At 37.3% G+C, this 11,673-nt stretch overlaps 1 protein-coding gene across 1 annotated transcript; it reads left to right on the top strand.

The window, feature by feature from the left end:
- The first annotated feature begins 7,982 nt into the window (after positions 1-7,982).
- LOC101416632 (olfactory receptor 8S1-like) lies at positions 7,983-8,954 on the top strand. The gene has a single exon (XM_004484423.2). The coding sequence runs from the start codon at positions 7,983-7,985 to the stop codon at positions 8,952-8,954; it is 972 nt and encodes a 323-aa protein (XP_004484480.2).
- The last annotated feature ends 2,719 nt before the right edge of the window (positions 8,955-11,673 follow it).

The following is an 11,673-nucleotide window of genomic DNA, read 5'->3' on the forward strand; positions in this document are numbered from 1 at the left end:
CTATATTCTGTATATGACTTTTCTGTAACCTAAAGCTTCTTCGAAGACAAAATTAAAAAAATAAGACAATGGGGGAATAAATTGAGAAAACATCACTGTATATGAAAGACAACATATCTTACAGTGATGTAAAAAGCCATGTCAAACTTTTTAAGTTTATAATTATTTTTTATTATTCCAAATTTTAATGTTTTTGTATTTTATTTATTTTTAAAACTACCATTATTATTTCATTTTCTTATTAATTACATTTGGTTATTTTCTTAGCTTCATTTTTGAAGTTTTGGATCACAGAACGTTTACAATTGTGGCAGGGGAGGATCATTTGTGCAGGAAGTCGGTGATGGGGAATGCATGGGAGAAGGTTCATATGGGCATACCTATAAGGCATATAAATGTGTTCAAGTGTTCATGGGGCATTGTTACTGTGGGTGGAGATTCATATACTATAATCAAAAGAATATCGAATTCCCATCCTGGGGTACTCTGTCACATTCTCTAAGGGCACAGCAAGAATCCCCCAAGTTCAGGTGCAGTGACGAGTGAAGGAGGAAGGACCGGCCCTTGATATTGATGAATGTACTTATGAACCTTTACTTTTGAAACTGAAACTTAGCCTGTATTATATGGTGCCTAAGAGCTACCTACCGAGACCCTCCTTTTTTACTCAAATGTAGCCTTTCTCTAAGCTGAACTCAGCATACAAATGCATTACCTTCTCCCCAGCATGAGACATGGCTTCCAGGGATGAGCCTCCCTGACACAGGGATTACTACCATGCACCAACTGGCAATGCAACTGGAAAAAGACATTGAAAGGGGAAAAGGGGAAAGACAAATGAGTTTATATGCTAAAAAACTTTGGGGTGAGTCAGGAGGTCATTCCAGAAGTTGTGCTTTTGAATGTCTCAGCAGGTTCTCATTGACTGCCAAAGTAAGCCTTGCTTCAAATAGCAGAGATGTCCAAACACTACAGGCAGGGCAGGCAGCTCAGGAGTTTGGTGCCATGCCAGTGGGCTCTACTTAGGAACTTATGCTTCCCAGTTTGACAGAGTTGGACTCTGATGTGGTTTCCCTACTCATGGCTCTTCTGCCCCTTCTATTTGAACCTAAATTTAGTGCTAGAGTTGATAGGTCTGTGCCTAAGAGACTTAAATCTTTGGGCTGTCCATGTGCCAGTTGGGTCCTGAATCTCAACAGAGTTGCAGCACCTACTCTCCAGTTCATTGGATTCACCCAGGACAACTAACAAGGAGATGATGATGGACAACAACCATTCCAAGGAAGAGATAGATTCTGTACCTGCAAGCAAGATAGTCCTATTCATCTGCCCCAAGGGATCTAAGCACTCTCTCAATTAGAGGTGGAGTGAGCACCACCATCCCAGAATCCTCAGGATTGGGGAATGAATGATAGATTAGAGTGGACTTACTGGTACTCTACTATAGACTTATTGTGATTTTAGCAATGGAAGAACTTATGTCATTGATGTGGAGGCAGTGGCCACTGGAGGTTCTGAAGGGAGGGTGTGGGGAAAACAGGTGTAATATTGGGACAGTTTTGGGACTTGGGAGTTATCCTGAATAACACTGCAGTGACAGATGCAAGCCTTTATATATCTGATCATAACTTACAAAATTGTGTGGAAGAGAGTGTAAACTACATATAAACTATAACCCACGCTTGGTGGAAATGCTCCAAAATGTTTTCAACAATTTTAATAAATGTACTACATTAATGAAGGATGTTGTTAACGTGGGAAAATGTGGGAGTGGTTGGGAGCAGAGCATATAGGAATCCCCCATATTATTTATGTAACATTTATGCAATCTAAGTATCTTTTTAAAAAAATAAAAATTTATATATAAAAAAAGAAATCAATGAAATAGAAAACAAATGGAATATAGAGAGGAATGCCAAAACCATTTAAGATAACCTTCTAGTAAGGTAAATTTATTTTAAAAAAATAGAGTGCAAAAGTTAATAATGAAAGGAATTCAAATGAGGACAATTATAAATAATGAAAATGTTAAACAGAAAGGATATTATGACTAATTGTAAATTAGTAAAATTTAAAACCTGGATAAAAATTAATTCTAAGAAAAATAAAACTTAGCAAAATAAGCTAAAAAGGAAATATAATATTTAAGAGTCCTATATCTTATAAAGAAATTAAATTAGACCTGCCAAAGAAAAGGTCTAATTTTCTTTGTAGAACATTATGTTAAAGGAAAAATTTTTTTAAAAGTCAATTTTTCATCCATGAACAGAGGTACAAAAGTCCTAAATGAAATTACATACCAGATTCAGAAAAATGTTAGTTTACCCCAGGAAGTAAAAATGATGCTACTCCAGAAAATTATTACATTTCATCACATTGACAGACTAAAGGCCTTAATCTATATGATCATCTTGACAAATGTAGAAAAACAGTCTATAGAATTTACCATCCATTCATGATTTTAAAGAGAATTTTTAGCACATCAAGAATAGAAGAGAACCTCTCACATTACAATGAGCAGCACATGATGGATCTATTCATACACTAGTTCATAAGAAAGTTAAGATAATCTGTTTTATAATCTATTTTAAGCACAGACTGTACAACACAATCAATCAATGTTTTGATCATTGAATGAATGAAGTGGTGTATGAACAAATGACTAGATGGTTAGATGAATTGACAGATGAGATGGATGATGGAATGGTTAAATGGAAGATTAGATGAATAAGTAATTAACGCTCATCAAGACACATAATTGGATGGATAGATGAATGAATGTCATGGGTTTATGCAACATTCTCTTCTTTGTGACTCAGTGATCTATAGACCCTGGTTAGTTCAGCTCCCAATATATCTCCTGCCAACCCTTATGCTATAAGATATGCAAACTCTCCCTCACTTTCCAGCATTTCTTTTCCTTTCCAGTCTCTTTCCTGCTTTGTTTGCTTTTGAAACTGAAATTCAAACAGGGCACACTAAGAGGATGGACTTTGGTATTGTTAGGCTCTCTTGCACATTTAAACCAGGCCCTAGTGCCATGCATGGTGTCTCTCCATTTGAATTATTGGCTAGATTGGTCACTACAGCCCACAAAACAATAAAGGTGTCTACCATATCTCCTGGACATGCTCTTGAAGAAGATGGAAATACTTTGCTGCTTTGGACTCCGACTCCTGTGGCTTTGCCAGCCTTCAGTGGCTTGGCATTACCTCCAGACTTGGTCTGGTTTATAATGTCAGAGGGTGCTATGCGCCAAGCTTGTGGAACACTGGAGCCTACCTTCCTGTTATCACCAGGACCAACATACAGCAGTATGCTGGCTGCGTGAAGGGTACATCAAGGAGAGCAATAATTACCTGAGTAGTATGAGTAGAACTTAAACAAATACTTTTGGTATTAAGGCCTGCTCCCATGGAAGGACCACATTTATGTTATTGCAAATCTGGAGCTGAGACATATTAACTGCAACTCAAAGAGAAACTTGTGCATTGATTAGAATTAAGTGCTATACCTATATACCTGATGAATATGATAATATCTCCACTATACTCAATCATATGATCACTTCCACAAAGCTTTTACTTCTTTCTATATTCATTTAAGTCTCCTATCCTTGCTTGGTATTTGGATTTCTGTGAGACTCAAAAAATAAAAGCAGCTTTGAAAAACGTGTTACATATGAGTTTACAACATCTCAGGCAACAGAAAACAGTCAAGGGATGACTGAGAAACAGGACAGAATTGCAGCAAGAGAGCTGAAAAATAGACATTAAAGAAACTTTGTGTCATGTATAATATTAGGCATAACAAGATGTCTTGTAGATCTTCCTTTCTTGGAAATATACAAGAACATAGCAGCAATCCAAGCCTTCTTTGTGCTTGATGCTGGGGGGACAGAGCTATCTCCCTTGCAGTGATGGCCTATGACTGCTATGCTTCCATCTGCTACCCTCTGCTGTATAGTCAAATGCTGCACAATCAGCTAAGTATTATGGCCTTTCTGGATGCTCTCATCAAGTTTCCTTGCTTGGAATTTGGATTTCTGTGAGACTCAAATCATCCACAATTTCTGCTGTGAAATACCTTCTCTATTCCCTTTATCCTGTTCTAATAGTTCCACTAAATTTGTAGTACTGCCCTGTACATGCCTCTGGAATCTGCTTCCTGGTCTTCTCTTATGGCCACATCATTTCTACCATTCTGAGCATCAACTCCATATCAGGCAGAAGCAAGTCTTCTACCTGCTCCTCTGACCTCACTGCACTAAGTGATCTTATTTTATGCCACAGGGTTTCTTCACTGGCTTATGCTAACCTCAGGTTCTCCATGGGAGTTGATTTTCTCCATGCAGTACAGTGTGGTCACTCCCCTATGAATTCCCCTGTCTACAGTCTAAAGAACAAAAAAATAAAAGCAGCTCTGAAAAACGTGTTACAGATGAGTTTACAACATCTCAGGCAACAGAAAACAGTCAAGGGATGACTGAGAAACAGGACAGAATTGCAGCGAGAGCTGAAAAATAGACATTAAAGAAACTTTGTATCATGCATAATGTTAGGCATAACAAGATGTCTTGTAGATCTTCCTTTCTTGGAAATACACAAGAACATAGCAGCAATTATTTGCTTGTTTGGTTCAAATTATATCTTTCTTAGGGACAGAAAATGCATCAAATAACTATTTCAATACAGGCAATTTGGGTTTTGCTTTGCATGGGTCTTGGTATTGTCCAGAACTATCCATTTACCTTAATTCATATTACCTACTGTAGAGTAGATCAAACATTTAATCTTTTTTGCTAGTTTGCATCACTCTTGTTCCAGAAAGATTGTTAACATTATACATTTTCTTTCAATTCTTCTAATATTAAATGTGAACATACTTAAGATACAATTTTTGGCACTAGAGGCAATGTTACATGAAGTCAAGATCATGGAATCACAAAGCACCAGTATATTATTTTATTCTTCCTTTTTTTCACAGACTGAATTCAAATGCAATTTTTGAAAACCTCAAAAGCCTGTAAAAAGTTTCAATAATTGACTCTTAAAGAATAATTTTTCCTCATTAATCCTTAGGGATCATGTCAATTGAGCAGGAATCAAACATACCAATTACATATCACAAGTCATCAAACTTACACATGTATCAAACAGCAAAATTATGCCATAATTGCAAATTCACATTAATATTATTTTCAGGTATCTTTGAAAAAATCATTCAATTGTTTTTAGCTATTATTATAATAATTCCAGGTATATCCAAATCTTGGAGGCACACATTAAAATAATGATAATGATAATACAGCCAAAACCCCACACAACAGCTGAGCTGTTACAGTTTGAATTCAAGAATGGTATTTTGATGTGAATGTGCCCTGCTTGTTTGTCCAATGTAGTCTCCAGGAGCAGGGAAACCGACTTCTGTCTGAAACCAGATTTTGCTTTATCAACCTCTCCTCTCTTCTGTATAGTTAGCTCTGTTTCACTCAAAACATACAAAGACAAATCTTTCACTTAACTTCTAAACTTGAGGCCATTTTGCATAGTGATAAGGGGTAGATTTTGAAATGTAATAATCTGAATTTGAGTCTTGACTTCACTACTTAATAACTGTGAACTTTGCCAGTTATTACACTGTGCCTGAATTGCATCAATGTAAAATGGAGATAATAAGAGCTTCTAGATCATAGATATTGTGGGAAGCAAGTGAGCACATTTAAAACATGCAGAACAATAGCTGGCATTTCGTAAGTAATTAATAAATCTAAGTTATTATTCTATTGTTGTTGTGTGTGGGGAGCCCTGCAAAGCAAGACTCCCAAAGGCCTGCAAAACAGGCTCCAAGTTTCACAGAAAGAATGTGGATAAAGAAGAAAGTAGACCTGGAGAGACTGGAGATGAAGAAGGAGGCACCCCTGGGCAGAGTTATGTGTTGATCAAAGCTATGTTGATTCTGGTAATGAAGGCTTGGAAAACTGTGTTATCAGAAGGCTGATAAAAACAAAGAATAACTTGTGTATTTGTAATGACGTAGTAACAAGAGCTTCCTGTGAGAACAGCTGTATGCACTGTTTGTACTAAGTGTATAAAATAAACTGCATAATTAAGCTGGGTGCATGTGGTAGCTGTTGCACTCCTGCAGCTGCACACAGCCCACCTGATCCCTGCTTCTTTGTGTCTTTCATTTCTCCATCCCCTCACCTCTCCCTCCTCCGGACTGCGCAGACGCTGTTTGATTGCGACTACACTGTGCGGGTCACAACAGTTGTGGTCTATTCTCTTCCAATATTTTGAAAACAGGCCAGTTCTTAAGCACTAAAACACATCTTCAACTGCCTAACGACCCCACCTTTACTTATTAACAACAGTAGACATATTTCCAAAATCCACTGGATGTTTTTCAGTTCTAATTCTTCAAGATCAAATGGTGACTTTGTGGGTATTGATCACTCAGAGCTTAACACTATCTTTTCCTGCATTTTCATGACCTGAATTTAACCATGGCCATGATACACTCCCTGATCTTGACATAAATGATCACTGAAATAATCAAGTGAGTGATATTTATAAATTCAAAATATGTGGGGAAAGGAAAAAATCCTGAAGGGCAGTTAAAGTTCAATGTACAGCTTCCTTATAATTTTCCAATGAGGAATATTAGCAACTAAACAAGCAAAATGGTGCCAGAGTCCCAAGAGATCTCATCCAAGGTCATGGCTTCATCACACAAGTTTCAAAATTCCATATTAAATAGAATACCCTGAGGGTCTTATGAATTTCAACTTGTTATTGAGTCTTTGGTTGGACTATAGACTGTGACATCAGGGAATAAAGAACATTGGCTCCTCTGTCTCCTGGGCTGCCAACTCAGCTGGTTAATTTCTGATTGCCTAATTCGTAACTGCTTTCTAAACTGTGATATCTGAGAATCGCTCACTACATAGGTTCTTCTAGCACAGTATTTAGAATCACATTTGAAACTAAATAAATGCCCACATGATTGGATTTACAACTATTAGAGAGAAGCTCTTCATACTTTTTGTTGAAGATTTGATTGTCTTCCTTGTAGTTATTGGGAGAGAAACATGGGACCAAGCCAGACTCCAGAGGATGTACATCCCAAAGTTTCAGTCTTTAAGAGTTTCTAGTTCTGCAGTATAATCAATGTTCATGTCCTAAATGTGACTTCTAACTAAAAAAATATCATCTGCAAGTCCTGATGTGTAAAACTACTGGTCTTCATGAATATAGAGACTACTTGGCCCCAGGAAAAGACAAGAGCAGAGGGAAGGCTGAGCCATAAAGGCCAAGAGCTTGGTAATGTTCACTTGGTTGCTCTTCAGTGTATACCTACCTCTTCTGAAAACTTCTTCCTCTCTCCTCCAATGACCTTCTCTTTCTGGCTCTCTGAAGGGATTCTTTCATCCTGGGTCTTCTCGTAGATTTTCTATTTGCCTGACTGAGCCTCCAAATTTAGGCAGATTCATATTTTCCATATAGTCTGTTCTATGTACTCATCCACTCTGAGCAGTTATTGGGGAGGACCTCTTTGGCGTCAATGACTTACATTGGGCATTGGAAATGGGGATTGCATGCATTCTGGGTCAAACTCTTTTAGCCTGGGCTCCAGAGTACAATGAGACTGATTAGAGAAAAGACATGTTTTAAAGCATTCACTCTATGAATTCCACAAAGTAAATTTTGATACCTTCATTACTCAGATCTGGGACAATTCACAAATTTCTTCAGCAATCTCTGAGACAGAATATCAACCCTTAAGGAGTATAATTGTGGGGTTGACCCAGAGTAATTGACTGAAGATGATTGTTGGCTTAAAAGAAAAATGACAAAAAAATCAATCAAGGCACATATGAGCTATAAACCAGTTGGGATCAAGATCCTCTGCTCTGGTAGTAGTGTGGTCAAAAGAGATTTCAGGTTTGTTTTTGTTATTAATTCTAGACAAAATCCCCTAAAATGGCCTTGGAGAACCACAGCACTGTAGATGAGTTCATCCTCCTGGGCCTGTCTGCTGACCCCCACATCCAGGCTCTGCTCTTTGCACTATTTCTGGTGATTTACCTGCTGACCATGACAGGGAACCTGATGATGCTTCTGGTGATCAAAGCAGATCCTCACCTCCACATCCCCATGTACTTTTTCCTGAGTCACCTCTCTTTTCTGGATATTTGCTTCTCTTCTGTCACAGTGCCAAAGCTGCTGGAGAATCTATTTTCTCAGAAGGAAACCATCTCTGTGAAGGGCTGCCTGGCTCAAGTCTTCTTTTTGCTTATGAGTGGAGCCACTGAAGTCTGCCTGCTGGCAGTGATGGCCTATGACTGCTTTGCTGCCATCTGTCATCCTCTGCTCTATGGACAGAAGATGAGCAATTTGCTCTGTAAGGCACTGGTGTGGGCATCCTGGGCCCTGGGTCTTCTGATCGCATTTTTCAACATCCTTTCTGCTATGAACTTGGACTTCTGTGGAGATGATTCTATCCCCCACTACAGCTGTGAGCTGCCCTCTCTCTTCCCTCTTTCCTGCTCTGATGTCTCCACCAGTTTCACTGTTATGCTCAGCACCACTGTCCCCTGTGGACTTGGAACCTCTTTCCTGATCTTCTTCTCTTATGCCCGTATTGTCTCCACAATCCTGAGCATTAGCTCCTCCTCAGGTAGTAGCAAGGCCTTCTCCACCTGCTCCTCTCACCTCACTACAGTCCTTCTGTTGTATGGCTCAGCTTTCCTGCGCCATCTCATGCCAGTCTCAGGTTCACCACTTGAGTTGATCTTCTCTGTACAGTACAGTGTGGTTACTCCCTTAGTGAATCCCCTCATCTATAACCTGAAAAACAATGAGGTGAAAATAGCTGTGAAAAGGACCATGAGAAAAATATTTCCACTATTAACTAACCACATACAGAGGTTAGAGAATTCCCTGATTCCTTGACTGGATGCAGAAATATTTCTTGGAAATTGAGAGAACTATATGTATGTGACGTGGAAAAGGAATAGTTCAGATTTATTTATTTTTGGCTTAGAGGCACAGTGAAGGATCATATAACCATATTAATCCAACCTTTTTTTTTTAGTCTTTTGGCTGCATTGGTCAGTATCCCTTCTATCTTGTTTATCTTTACTATAAATTTCAGTGAACAACATGGAATAAAACCACCAAGTTCTCTACTATCAGAGAAGGGAACCCAGAGAAGCCTGTTGATCTTGAGTCTGGGGAAGGTGAGACATTTGGAATGGAGGGAGATGCAGTGGTAGATACTAGAGATTTGGATTTTGAGAGATCTAGGGCTATCACAGGGGGAGCATCCAGAGGAGTCAGGACAGCTGTGAAAGAGAAATCCCCATTAGGGGATTTACTGAAAGCCAGTTTCAAAAATCTTCTAGAAAAGAAAATGTAAGAAAATATCAAGACTATGCTTTCATAAAATAGACAATTTAACAGTAAGACATTTTTCTCTTAAACACCATATAAGAAAATAGGAAAACACATATTTTGATGAAGGAAAGTGCAGGTTTCAGTTAAGAACAACAAGATCAGAGAAGAACAGAAATAGAAGTCCAGACTAGCTGAACATGTAGAACATCTTTCAGTCTTAACAAGGTTGTGCATGAATCATTCACTAAACTATTCTTGCTTGGTTCTGCATTGGAAGATGGAAGCTGTCCCCAGAAATCCATAAAGTATAAGATTTGCACTTGAAGATATAAGGAAATTGTGTTGTTTTCCTAAATATGGGGGCATAAGATATTTCTCAACTAGGTGTACAACAGACTAGTTTGGAGGCTCTCCTGTATTTGCTCTTCCCTCTTCTTGATGCTCCTTTCCTGCCCAGGCTCTCAGTGCCTTCAACCTGCCCTCTGCCAAACTCGATTTTCACACACTCTGTGAATTTTCAGTAGCTGATGATATCACTGAAGAACAATTCAACCATAGAACATTTTCTTAAAATTCATCTTTTTAAAAAATGACCATTTCCTTAAGTGACAAATTCATGTAAAGTTTTCTGTTAAATAATTTCTTTACTTCTTATAAAGAGAAATAATTTATGACAACTGGTATATTGCCTGCTTTAGGGCATATTTTTCACCTTTGGAAATTTATCATGATTTTCAGCCAATTAATGTCACTGTTCAATTATTATCACGTTATGCTTAATATATTTTCAAATAAAATTAGATTTTCATAACTTTGACTTTTTGATGTTATTCTTGGATTTGCTTGTATTTTAATATTTATTATTATTAATCAAATCACCACCAAGTCAATATACATTTCTTTATAGTGAGTTTTTCCATATTGCATGTGAATAAAAAGAATATCAAAGCACTAAATAATCTAGCTCACATTTTCTTTCAATATATTTAATCATACATTCTTGAAAAGTAATACTTATCAATCAACATTTTTTGTAAGAAAATTTAAATGGAATTTTAAATGATCAATATCTCCCTTTGTCCAATTTGTTTACTTTTATTTAAAATTTTTTACAGTTGTATGGTCTTTTATAAATTTTATTTTAGTGACATATATACAATGTAAATTTTCCTCTTTTAACAACATTCATGCTGTCTATTACTTTCACAATGTTGTGCTACCATAACCATCAACCATTATGAAACATTTCCATGATCTCAAATGGAATTGCTGTACCATTTAAGAACTAACTGCCCATTCTCATCCCCAACAAGAGCCCTGTTAATATGTATTCTGGTTTCTGACTCTATGAATTTGCTTATTCTAATTATTTCAAGCCAGATACAAAAGACAAATATTGTATTATCTCACTGATATTGAAATAGCCTGTGCATAAATTCAAAATTGTTTCCAAGAGTACCTAGTCCCCAAAATGGCCAAATAAGTAATATAGGCCCTACAGTCTTTGAATGTTCAGAAAGGATGTAAGACAAATGTGTATTCAAAGTTGCATCCGGATATGCTAATTCAAGCTCACCAGAGATGTGGGGGATATGCTAATTCAAGCTCACCTAAAATATGGGGGTACTTTAATTCAAAACTTATCTCATACTCAGACAAACATTTAACTAACAAGGAAAGTCATTTTCTTTCATAAAAGCACCATTTAACTCCCCACCCTTATATCTTTTCTGTATAAAAGGGAACCCAAAATTCTATTTGGGGGTCAGTTTTTATTAGGACAAGAGTCTGTCGAGCCTGGCTGGTCGAAATAAACCAACTTCCTTCTCGGTACTCTCGTGTCCTGGCCTTCAGTACTGCACACACCCGATTTCTCTACAACAATATGAAATTATTACTTTGAAATATATTCAAATATTTCTAAACTTTAGAAAAGTCTTTCTGTTAAGTAAAAGTAAATCATCATCATAACGGCTAAGGTTTTAAAAATGACTAGTATCACATTCAGTCATGACATTGAGTATATCAGGTTCTATTATTATTCTCATTTCATATATGAAGAAACTGTGTCCTGAAGAAGCTTGCAAAACTTGCCCTTAGGAAGCAGATGTAACTCAAGTGGTTGAAAGTCTGTTTCCCTTGTGTAAGGTCCTGGGTTCAATCTCTGGTACCTTCTTAAAAAAGAAAAAGAGAAAAACAAAACCTGCCCTAGATAATAGAGCTAACATGTGAGAGCCAGGATTCAACACTATTAACTCTAATTCTGGATTCCATA

The sequence above is a fragment of the Dasypus novemcinctus genome, chromosome 12 (assembly GCF_030445035.2).
Source record: "Dasypus novemcinctus isolate mDasNov1 chromosome 12, mDasNov1.1.hap2, whole genome shotgun sequence".
NCBI lineage: Eukaryota > Metazoa > Chordata > Mammalia > Cingulata > Dasypodidae > Dasypus > Dasypus novemcinctus.